At 41.7% G+C, this 12,346-nt stretch overlaps 1 protein-coding gene across 6 annotated transcripts in view; it reads left to right on the top strand.

The window, feature by feature from the left end:
* ZNF423 (zinc finger protein 423) overlaps positions 1–12,346 on the top strand; it is a 230,619-nt gene that overhangs the window by 198,820 nt on the left and 19,453 nt on the right. For all 6 annotated transcript variants that reach the window (XR_011728477.1, XM_071756851.1, XM_071756848.1 and 3 more), the window contains 2 exons: positions 7,902–8,033; positions 9,598–9,713. Coding sequence is in view for 5 of the 6 variants with exons in the window: in XM_071756851.1 (XP_071612952.1) it covers positions 7,902–8,033; positions 9,598–9,713 (248 nt within the window). In the remaining variant the exon portion in view is untranslated. The remainder of the gene's footprint in view (positions 1–7,901; positions 8,034–9,597; positions 9,714–12,346) is intronic.

The raw sequence follows: 12,346 nt of genomic DNA, 5'->3' as shown, positions 1-12,346 counted from the left end.
TATTAGAGACTATTAATCTGATGAATATTTACATGATAGATTTACAGTCTATCCTGTCAATGTGTACTTGGGAAACTAATCTGAAGATCAGTGACACACATCAGTGGGTGTTCATGTGTTTAAAACGTGCTGTGTGTTATCCCCAGCGTGCCCAGCTAGCACAGGGGGCTGGCAACCAGGGCACAGTACTGCCTGACTTGCATCCCCATCCCAGGAACCTGCCTTTGGGCAGCTGAAAGTTCACCCAGAGTTTGGCTTTTCAACAGGAACTGCAGGATGCAGCTGCCAGGCTGTGCACAGGTGCCTGGGCAGGGGAAGGGGATGCCTGCAAGAGGGAAGCTTTGCCTTTGGCAGCTCTCGAGTCCTGGCAGCTCTGGGTCCTCCCTGTGACCACTCTCAGCAAAAGACTTCAGGAGGTCTGGGTGGGATGTGGTAGGTGGGGGGCACTTTGCAGCTCTGGTGGCCTTGGTGCTGAGGCTGGGGAATGTGCCAGGCCTGTAAAATGAGTAAAAAAAGGGCTTTACACCCATTTTAACTTCATTTAAAGCTTTGCATGTCTTAAAAACACTTGGCATATTCCAGTGGGATGTTTAATAAGAGTATAATGATGCTTTAATTTTAATTTTTAAATTCACAAGAAGAACAGATGCCAAGTAGATACTAGTTAGTGCTGTTTGTTGGTATTGAGCTCTTCAATGTGATATTATCAATAGGGTCAGAGGATTGATATGTTCCTGTTATGAAGCAGTGCAGGGAGCTGCTTCCAGGGAAGAGAAGAAAGTGGAGAAGCAACCAGGAGCAGTAAAGGGTATTCAGGTTTATGAAGTGACATAAGGGAATCTAGTGCAGGGAATGGGCTTTGTGGCTGTGCATCTGCATTCGGGGTTGCATTACTGTAGTTTCTCCAGATACTGACATTAAACTTAAAATTTTAACGCTGTGAGAATATCCAAACATTAAGATACATGGTTAGGGTTGAGTTGTGTGGGAATGCAGTGTTTTTACTAACTTGTAGAAATTCTTAGGTATTTTTACCTTCAGCCAGACTTGTTCTGTGTATGTGTGTGTATAGGCTACAAATGTTTCTTTCCCAGGTTTTGTATTTCTATGGAAGCCACTCCAGTTAGTCCTTAGTGAACTATTGTGGAGGATAGCCTTCAGTCTACAAAAAGGTTTAATATAGGCTATTGAAAGTAGGCTTTTTCAGAGAAAGGCTGCTAGATTGTGACAGTACTCTACTGAAGTATAGTGCCTTTCTAAAAACTGTCTTTATGCAGTTTCTCAGATAAATATATAAATCTAAACTAAAGCTCCATAGACAGGGTCCTTCTGGGGCTCTGCAGTCAGCAGAGAGTGGATGATATGTAACTCCATGAACTTCTTTGAACTTTCAGATTTTTTTTTCTTCTTGTAAACTGAAAATTAAAGAGATGAAGACAGGCTTGGCAGACCCATCTCTTGTTTCTGAGATTCAGGCTTCCCCTAAGGAAAGTTGTGCAGGTGGGGAGCATGCAGTCTGTAGCAATGAGGGAGGCAGGGGCTCCAGAGCAGCACAGGAACTGCTCTTCCAGTTGGTAGGAAACTCCCTGCAATCTCATCCCCATTCCCTCTGGGACTGTGCTTCTTTTTAATGGTCATTTTAATATTGCAGTGTACTGACATGTACTGGAGGCAGTGAACTTACAAGCTACCCCATAAATAATTTGGCATCTAATTCTGCATATTTTGAGCTTCAGGCCCCCTGAGATACTGAAAAGAGTTTTAAGCCTGTTGTGTGGTTAGACTTATTTAGTCTGATGAAGAATACCTTTTTGAGGTCAGAGATGTGTATAGCAAGTACAACACAAGAAGCCCTGGAGTTTGTTAGCAAAAATCCATAGGCCCTTCCTCCAGCATCTCTGTTTGCCACCGGGTCCTATGGCTTCTGTCTCCTAATATCTTCCCCTATTTCTCAAATCCTGTTCTCCTAAAGAGCTCCCCAAGCTGAAAACAGCAACAGCCCTTTTGTGCTATCAGACTGGTGCCTGGGCTGTCCATTCTTTAGAAAAGTATGAAGAACAGAACTGATTTTAATGAGTCTTATCCAAAAGCAAATGTAAGGAAAACCAACAAAAATACAATTCCCAATGTGCATTTGCACATTGGGAACTCTCTGTATTTTTGTTGGTTTTCCTTACATGGTTTCTAGAAAAATCCAAGTCCCTGTGTTATCATTTTTCATTAAAGTGATGTTTCTAACCACAGTGGACAGCTCTCATATCCCTTGAAAACTTATAATAGTAAAATTGTCATAAGGATGAAGCAGGAATGCAAGATTTTATTAAACAATCTTCGGCTCATAAAAGGCATCAGTGTTGTGCCATTCTAGATCATATAAATATATTTCAAAGCAGAATCATATTTCAGCAGAGAGATAAAGCACAAAAGAATATGAGTAGTGGATACTGACATAAAATATTAAACCATCCAAGAAGGGGTGTAGGTGTATATTTATCCACAGGGGCGAGTCAGGGGCTGCAAGCAAGGCAAGATTTTGGCAATATATCAGTAGAGCCCTGAGCACTGATATCCGTGGCAGTTTGTGTGTGTGCTTTGTGGTGGCAGAGGGGGGGTTTGGCATGGTTTCTCACAGCACAGAGTTGGGTGTTTCTGCAGCACCGCATGAAACAGGAACATGATGGGTGTCTTTAGCAAAGTCATCAAATGGAGATAGGAGCACTACCTGGGTAAATAAGTATAAATAGTTTTCTTTCAGATATGTGACCAGATTATTTTCCAGTTGATTTCCAGCCAAGGTCCCAAGTGGGCCACAGATCAAAAAAAAGATAAGGGTCAGTTACAAGGTTGAGCTCATTCTGTGTTGCCATAGTAACTGACCTCCAGCATCCCTGGGAGGAAGGCACCCAGCTCCCCAGGTGACATTTCTGCTGCCACGCCATCAATCTGCTGCCTTTCACTGCCCAAGCTGCCTGATGGCTGGGGCTCTGCACTGCCCCACAGAGCAGCTCTGGTCCCCTCACCCTGCAGTGGCCCCACTGGCGAGGGAAGGGCTCGGCTATGTCCTCTGAGATTAATTACGAAAATATAATGGAGTGATGAGGTCCAAATGGTTTGTTACAGCAATGGTGATGGAGAAACATTGTCTGTGCAGCAGACACCATCTTCATCCAGAGTGCATCAGCAAATTTGCCATCCCCTTGTAACAGTCGCATTGTGTTCTCAGACCTTGGTTTTACCTCCATCGTTGGATTGTTCCTAATGAAAACCAGCGGTGAAGTCGTGCCAGCCAGGTGAGGGGTGGAAGCTGTTCTCTGCAGGCTTTGTTTTGGAGGAGGGTGTCCATCACTGTCATCCTACACTGGTCCCAGCCCCTCTCTCTTTCACAGCCACATGGAAAAAATTATTGGAGAAGCTCCTGCTTTTCTCATGTCATAAATTTTTTCCTTTGCTTACTTATTTGCTGGGAAATGAATTGCATAAACAGAATAGTTCCATGCAGTTTTCATTTTATTTCCCTGTGTTCGTTCCGATTTCTATTTATTTCTGTAATAATTAAAACACTCCTTACATGGCCCATTTAATTCTACCAGTTTTATGATATAATGGACAGGAGAAGGTTCTCTCTGAACACAGTATATTAATGCATTGCTACACTGAATTATAGTATTTCAAAGTTCATTAAAAGTGCAGTTAGCTCACGGATGTGTACATCTGAGTGCAGGAAATATATTTACCTTTATTGCCTTAATTTGCTGCAGTGGAGTAGAAGTACATGGTCTGGGAAGCTACAGTGTGGGGTGTACATGTTGTCAGGAGTGAGCATCAGATTGTCTTATGCCATCTCTCAAATTAGGAATATTGTGGCTATTCCATAAGGGAAAATTTTGCTTTATGAAATCAAGTTGAAGAGAGACGTTTTAACTAACAGTAAAGACAATGCCATCTTGATTTTTATAGTTCAAATCTCCTATTTGTTATTGGTGTGCTAACGTGTCAGCACACACCAGTGTTGATGCATACTTTTCTATTGACATTAATATTGTTATAATTAGCAATGCAGCTGATACAGTACATGGGTTTAATACAGCATTATTAATTATACTGCATCCTCGCCAGGAGGCTGCTAGCGTCAGTTCTCTTAGAGGCTTAGAGACTCATTGTAATATGTATTAAATGCACATTGCTGCAGCAGAAATAGCTTTATGGAGAAGCATATTCCCACTCTAAAATAGGTAGAATGACAGCATAGGTGCTACTGAGTACCCTGTCAACATATTTAAAACCATCCTGCAAATGCATCCGAACTTGGGAACAATGAGTGATGTGCTTCACCACAGCTGGGTCTGTGCAACCTGCTAATCCTCACTAACAGGCAGTAAATTATATACCTCCAAATTTATACATATCCCTGCCTTTGACATCAGTGGGCACCACCCAGGTTTCACCTTCAGGATCCAGATAATCAGCTCTCATTCCTACTGGCTTCCCTCAAGACCAGTATGGAAATAAGTATGTGTCTGCCAGGGATCAAATGCTTTTGGAGACAAAAGTAGGTACTGAAAACATTACAGGATACTATCATCTCCCCATGATACTTTTACACAAAGCGCTCTGTTTCTCTTTTGGCCTGACATAGTTTCAGCCTGACAGAATCCAGCAGGCCTGCTTGTTTTAAACAAGAGCACATCCTATTATTTTTTTGAGAAATGAAGTGTAAAATTAATGCTTATTATTTTGAGCCCAGGCAAAAAAAAAAAAAAAAAAAAGCAAGGAACCCAAGATTCTTGTTTGCTGTGCATCATTTAGTCCTGTAATCAACTGATCCCTGCACAGATACACTTATGGAGAAATGGGAGAAGATCTAGCACAGGAAGCTGTAAAAATCTGCATTTTATTTTATAAATGAGAGGGGCTGCATAATACACTTGAGTTATGTAGGTCTCTCATAGATGCTTGTCATGTTTAAAAGCAAAAAAAAGGGAGGGGGAATAGAAATGAAGGAAATTATTTTATGTTTTCTGTTACTAATGCCCAGCACCACGCATTTGGCTGGAGTGTTGGCTGTCACACTGCATTGTCAGAAAGCTGCCTTGCATGTACCTATATGATCTTATATAATTCAAAGAAGTTATTCTCCAATGGTGACTGAGTACCCTATACATGCACTGGGTTTCTGTGTAAAATAATATGCTGTGCCATGCCATAGAGGAGAGAGTGATTATAGCAGCAATTCTATCTATATCTTTGGGCATTTTCATATTTTGAATACACATGCATGAAAAGAGAAACGTTTGTCATGCTAACCATGGTACTTTTTCCCCCCTTTTTTCTTCCTGGATGGTTTTATAGACACAAGAAATACATAATGGACTCCTGTGGGAGTGGAATAAAAACCCCCACTGGTGAGGAGAAGGCCTTATAATTCAGAAGTGGATTTGCAAATCAAAAGGTCTTGCCTCGAGTGGGATAAATTTCCAGATCTGCAGGAACCCATTATGTTTTATTATTTTTCATTTGAGTTTTAGTTTGTTTGTTATGGGTTTAACTATTTAAAATACTGCAGGGATCAGCCAAGAAAATACACAATCTCTGTTACCTAATTAAACATAGCAAGCTTTTAAGAATATACTTCTATTGAAATGCTTAGCATTGTTGGGCTGTTGTGGTTTGTTTTTATTTTATTATTTTTACTGAAATTATAGGTATTTAGGCTGCAAAAAGAGCAGTCTTCTAATCAGCAGTATGTGTCTGTCCATATTTATGAGCACATGTGCTCACACAGGACCATAGGCTGTACATGAATCAACATTTTACAAATACTGTGTGCAGGGCAGAAAACTAATGTCAAACAGGATTACTCTGATTTACCTGTAGAAGGAATTTGTTCCATTCCCCAACCCAGTACCTGCTTTTTTTTACCTCTCCAGGGTTTTTTGAGTGTTCAGTTGCTGTACACAGCCATGTGGCTGGACATGCTCAGGATGCTCAGTACAAGGCACGTACCCCTTCTCCATCTTTTCTCCCCTCCCAAGCAGACCGCAAAGATTGAACAAAACCAAAATTTTCCAGGCAAGGGTGGGATGCAAGAAGCCAGCCTTGCACTACAGCAAGGGGAGAGGGTCAGGTTTTAAAAGCCATCCTTCAGAGAGGGTGATGTGCCCATCTCTGGTGGCTGCCCAAACAGAATTGCAAACCTTGTTGCATCCTGGAAATATCACAGTCCCTGTTTATGGCTGTCCAGGGAATTCGTGGAGTTGCTACCATGGAGTCACCAGACCCTTCATCTTTCTGTTCCTCACTTTTTTCTCCATTTCCTTTTTTTGCTTCTTTCCCACCCAACCCACCCATTTACTTCTCCCCAATATGCCTTCCCCACCTGCAGCTCTGATGCCAGCCCTCACCAGCTCCCTGCTCTTTCTGTGTGTGCCACTGTTGTGCAGGACACAGCACCCGTGGCCACAGGGGTGGCACAGGCAGCTCACTGCTGGTACACACTGCTGCACAAGGCACTACATGGAGGGTTTTTTGTTTGGTTGGTTTTTTTTTTAATTATTGCAATTTTTTACACTGCAATTTCTTTACTCTGGCGGTTGCCTCTTCCTGCAAAAGTGCCAAGGTGCATGTCTCACAGAGCCCTGCCTGTGGGGCTTTGGGATACTGAGAGTACCAAAGGCCTTATAGAACACAATATTCTCCCTCTGCTAGGCCTTTAAAAATATAAAAACTAATTTAAAGCAGTTGTGGATAAAGTTAATGGTTCTGAAGGTTCACATTACTCACAAGATTCAAATGCATCTGTCAAGAGATTAGTTGATGGTACAGTGTAGTCAATTCTTACATGTCTTGGAACTCAACATTGAAGCTGGTTAGATTTGAAGATGTAAAAATAGTTGAATATACATCAAAAGAGAATTTCCTTACTTTTATGTTTCCTTACTTTTATGTATGTTTTCATGAGAAATTCACGTGTGCTGTCATAATGAAGGAAAGATATTTTGACGAAGTATTTACAAAAACAACAAGCAAAATTTAAAATTCTAAGTGGTTTTGATTTATATAAACCATTCAATATGTGTTATAAACTTCCACCACTCCCTCCTTCACTTCAAGAAAACCAAAGGATTGTTTCATTTTATGTGTGGAAATTGCTTTAAGATGTCTTCAGTACCTCAAAAAAAGCCCCAGATGCACCCAAACCCACAAACTTCAGTAAATGGAGAAACATATCATCTGTGGTAGGCTTGAAACAATAGTAATAATTATTATTTCCCTATGAGTTCAGCTAGAACATGGGGGCATTTAAAACGAGCCATGTGAGTTTGGTGCTTAAGATATAGGGCACAGAAATTACATTCTCAGATGACATTTAAATACCTTCAATGGTCTCTTCAACTTGGAAAAAGCCAAGAAAATTAAGGCTGATGCTGCTCTGAGCTCCTCCTATTCTCCAGTGGTTTCTTTCTCTCCTGTATATTTGCACTTTAATCTGAGATAAAGATGGCATTTCAGCCCACTTTCAGTGTTGTTGGTTGAATTCACACGGTAACCTTCATTTCAAATGCTGTTTCACTCTGGTACCTGTACCCAGAGCTGGGATACTCTGTCTTTGTGGGAGGATGCAAGGAGGAGCTGTGCAGCATTGTCAGGAGCTGGGAGAAGGCCTGGGGGTTCCCAGTGGGTTGGTGGCAGTGCTGCTTTCATTGCAGCTGAAAGTCAGGGGCCCTAAAAGTGACCAGGGGCTGTACAGCTAAAGGGCCCACTCGGCTGTGGGGCCAGACCCACAGCAATGTCTGCAGCTCCTTGTAGCCCTGTGTGCCCGCACGGCTGTTCCTCGCTAACTGCTGCATCCCCGACGCTAATCTGCTGTGTCACTAACAAGTTGTATCATTTGAACCTTGCAGAGGAAGGCATCAATCATGAGTGCAAGCTGTGTAACCAGATGTTTGACTCTCCGGCAAAGCTCCTGTGTCACCTGATTGAGCACAGCTTTGAGGGGATGGGAGGCACATTCAAATGCCCTGTTTGTTTCACAGGTAAGACAGGGAGGCCAAGACAAGCCTCAGCGTACGTGGCTTGATCCAGAAATGACCCTCAGGGGATTTGTATAATACTGTATTCCATTCCTTGGGAAAAAGAAATACTGTGCTTGGAAACGTTCAGAATATCATCTGTCTGGATCCGGGGCTCGCTCCAAAGAGCAGCACTGTGGCGTTTGACACTGAGCAGCACTCTGCATGCTGTGGGCTCTGCATTGCCCCTCGCAGTTCAGATCCTTTAAAATTGTACCTTGTGGCTTGAAGGTGAGATGTGTTTCCAAATGCAGGACTTGCAAGGTGTGGACCTGCTCTTGCAAGCCCTTATTCACCTGAGCAAAAACCCTTTAAAGGATGGGTAGCTCATGGTCCACTCACAGTGATCAGACTCTTGTGAGTATATTTTTGATTTTACAACTGTATATTTTTGCCAGCTGCTCTCTCACAGGTTTTTAAAGACCAGTTTGCTTGTGGTGGCGTTTTTAGAACTCCTGCCTGGGGACCTGCTGTGTATTCCTTCCCTGTAGTTCACTTGAAGCTCTCAGCAGTGCAAATGATCTTGGGTGCTCTTGCTTGAAGGATCTGGAGGATGCATGTTAAGGGCTGCCTTTTGTATGCTTCTCAAAACAGTAGTTAACATCTACATTTCAAAACTGTTTGAGAGATGGCATAGGTGTGACGATGGACCTGTTGTCAGTAAAAGGTCACACCAGCACCTGCAATTTCTTTAAATTTGCTGGGAATAAGGTGAACCCACAGTCCTTAGAATTTGGCCTACAATTTAAGAACCTACTCTTGCAAGTAATGTATGCCCTACTGTTGTGGGCTTGCAAGTAATGTATCCTTTCCTGAAACGTGCTGTAAAATAACTCTGAGTGCATGTGTTTAATTCTGCTGAACAAGATTCTTTTTTCACATACTGACAATCATTTGTATAAAATGAGAAAAATTTAAATTATATTTTTTTTAACCAGTAAGGCATGGGGTTCAAGATGTTTCACTTCCAAATTTCATTTGATAAAGGCAGAATAATTGTTGATTTAAAATCATAATACAGATGCTGTGATATTTGTGATGTCAGATCATAATCTTTTTTTTGTACTGAATGGACAACCCATTTAAAATGTCTGAAAATTGGACAAAGCTGCCCCTTCAGATTCACATGTCTGCCAGAAATGCTCTTCTGGGCCTTGAGTCTTCCATCAAGGCTTCTCCTGGCCTAGTTGTCCTGTATTAAAAATGCATCTGATGCACCTGCCATGGGCACAGGGCTCCCTGCAGGAGTGGTGATGCCCTTTCTTTGGTCTGGTGATTGAGTTCTTCCAGTTACTCATGGACAGTGTTAGCTTCATGTGAAATAGCAAAAATCCATATAGGATTTAGGCTGTTACAAGCTGACTGTTAGCCCAGAGACTTGCAAGGAAATTCTGCTGAACTGAGTGTATTGGCAGTTCTGTCTCTGGCAGGGATCCTTGAACTTTTGAGTCTGCAATTGTAAAAGTATAGTTCAAGACAGGGTGCCTTGTAGGAAGCAATCCTAGTTAATCATTCTCTGTTGTTTCAGTTTTTGTACAGGCAAACAAACTGCAGCAGCACATCTTTGCAGTCCATGGGCAGGAAGATAAAATTTATGACTGTTCCCAGTGCCCACAGAAGTTCTTCTTTCAAACAGAGCTTCAGGTATGTTTACACCAGGAGCTAAAAGCAAAGCTAAAGCTGTTGATTTCTCTGTGCAACTATCACCCTTGTTCAGCATTTAAATAGGGTGCATACCCTCCGTATGGTCTCTTCTGCCCTTAAAGAGTCTCTCTGTCTCCTCCTGCCTCCCTGGGTGCTATCAGCAGAAAGGGGCCTCTGAGTATGGCTGGAATAAATAAATAAGACAAGACAGATACCATGATTCTTTATGAGTATTTCTCTTGACAGTAGCATTGCTACAACCTGACATGTTTACGTCAAACACCTTGTAAATAATTTCTTTTTCCTCCATTAATAATTTAGGCACTGATTAACATACAAAGACTAAGCAAATGGTAGGCTGCCCCCTCCCCTTCCTCACTGCTAAGTCAGAAGTAAAGGAATTTTCCTTAACGAGGTAAGAGAGCAAAGTGTGGGTGCAACTCAACACATTGCTTATTTAGAGACTCCACCAAGGCAATTGCACATTAATAAGCACACCAGGCATTGCATGCCATTTTCCCTGGCACCACTGAGGGACACAGCCACTGCAGCTTTAGCCCCTGAAAAGCTGGTGCTTGGTCCTCACCCTGTCCCAGATGGAGTATTCACCCTTTTGGCAGGGCTGGACCCTGACCTGGGCATGCTGCTGTAGCTTCTTTCAAGCCCTGGCCCCAGGGCCTCCTTGGAGCCATGCTGGTGAGGCTGGAGTTTAAATCATACTGACACCTTTGGTGCAAAACCCTCACAGATCCTGAAACCTCCATGATGTGTGTGCTTGGTACCTTATGGGGAGTGGAGCACCAGAGCTTTTCCTTCTAAAAAGCACACAGGGAGGTGCCCTCCTTGGCTGTCCTCCTCAGGCATATCTTACCTGGGCAGCACAGCCACCAAAATACTGCTAGTGTCCCCTGGCTCATGCAGTCATTTTATAGAATGGTACCATATGCCTCATTTAAATCTATTAGCTTTATAAACCATGATTTACTTAAACTTTGGAGGGTTTTTATTTATCTTGCTGAATTCCCAAGCTGCTGCCTCTTGTGTCATGCTGTCATGCTGTGGAGGGATGGTTGATCTTTTCACTTTGTTGATTTTATTTTTTTTTGTCCTCCCAGGGGAATCTCTTCTTTCCCTTGTTCTAGCAACCTGATTTGCATAAGTGTACAAAAGTTTTAACTATACCTTGTTAATATTTTAATAAAGTCAGCAGATTTTGGGTTTGTGTGTTCTCAGTATGAACATTTTATGAAGGTGACAGTGGCTTGCAATGCCAGCTCTGATTTTTTCCTACCATTTTCCCTTTGAAGTGTGCTGTTTGGTCAAAATGCCAGCACAATTAAAATGGGCACACTGGCCTCCTAGGTCACTGCATTAACCTTTAAAATCAGGTGGTCAAATAAAGAGAACCTTTTAAATTATAGTCTTAACAGCAGCCCTTTTTTTTGCAATTAACATATTTAATTACATACTGCTTCAATCCTGAAGTGTTGTGCATTGCAAAATTGCTGGAAATAGCAGCTTTAATCCCATAAATTCTGTAAGTTTCCATTTTTTATGCAGGATTTGTATGCATGTAGAATTTCAGTGCTTGTAATAATTACCCAAGTAGTTTTGAATGGTGTTGGCTGAATGAAAATTCAATACTTCGTTGCACAGTTTTTTTCTGTATTTCAGAGGTGGCTCAGAAATGTGAGTTTACTTGATGCCAGGGATTTCACTAATTCAAATACCTGAGCCAAGAAGGACACAAAATGTATAAATCAGTTGGAGATGCTCAAGACTTTTGAACAAGACTGCCTTGGCACAATTATCAGTTTCTGATGTGTAAACTGCCTGCTCTAAATTCCCCAACTGTTGGTTATATTTTTCTTGAGTAATGAAGATTTAGTATTACTTTAGTGAACGGGTTGTTCAGCTGCTAGTTAAGGTTAAGAACCTTTCAGTCTCTTAACTGTGCAGTTTTTCTTATGTGGGCAAACCATCATCCATTAAGGGGTTCTGCTTGATGAATTTTCTTTTCAGTTCTGATATTGTTTTCCCATTGGGGTAGAACAACCGGTGTAAAAATCTGAGCCTATGCTTTGTTTTACTTCTTTGTATTTTCAAGTGATGCAACAGAAAAGACTTTTTCAAATATTGAGCATTCAACTATTTCAAGAAGAAATCAAAGTGGAATGGTTGCAGAAAAGCAAAAAAAACCTAAGGAGGGTGTGAAAATTACAGGCAGCATAGGGAAAAGGGCAACTTTTAGAGATGTTAAAGAGAGGCATGAATTAGCCCCAGTAATTTGTGAACATTTCTTTAAATAGTTAGGGTAAACACTGAGTAAGCCCAGAAGGGCACATGTGTGCCTTGTGATGAGAAGTGTTGCCACTGATAACCTACTTTTAGGGCTTGATGCAAGCAGTGCTTCAGCAATGTAATGCTCTGGAAACAATCAAACCCTCTTTTCACTTCTAAACTAGTAGTTGTATTTTAACATAGGTTTGTGGTGTGAAGTTTATATCATCTGATGGGGCCTTAGAACCAAGGCTTAAGAAAGCTCCAAGGAAACGAACTTAGTTTATTAATGGTGGAAATTTTGGTGTGAATCTAGGGTGATGAGTCAGTGGGGTTACCTTGATGATAATGTC

This window comes from Heliangelus exortis, chromosome 13 (assembly GCF_036169615.1).
Source record: "Heliangelus exortis chromosome 13, bHelExo1.hap1, whole genome shotgun sequence".
Taxonomy (NCBI): domain Eukaryota; kingdom Metazoa; phylum Chordata; class Aves; order Apodiformes; family Trochilidae; genus Heliangelus; species Heliangelus exortis.
This window is presented reverse-complemented; position numbering and strand designations above follow the sequence as displayed.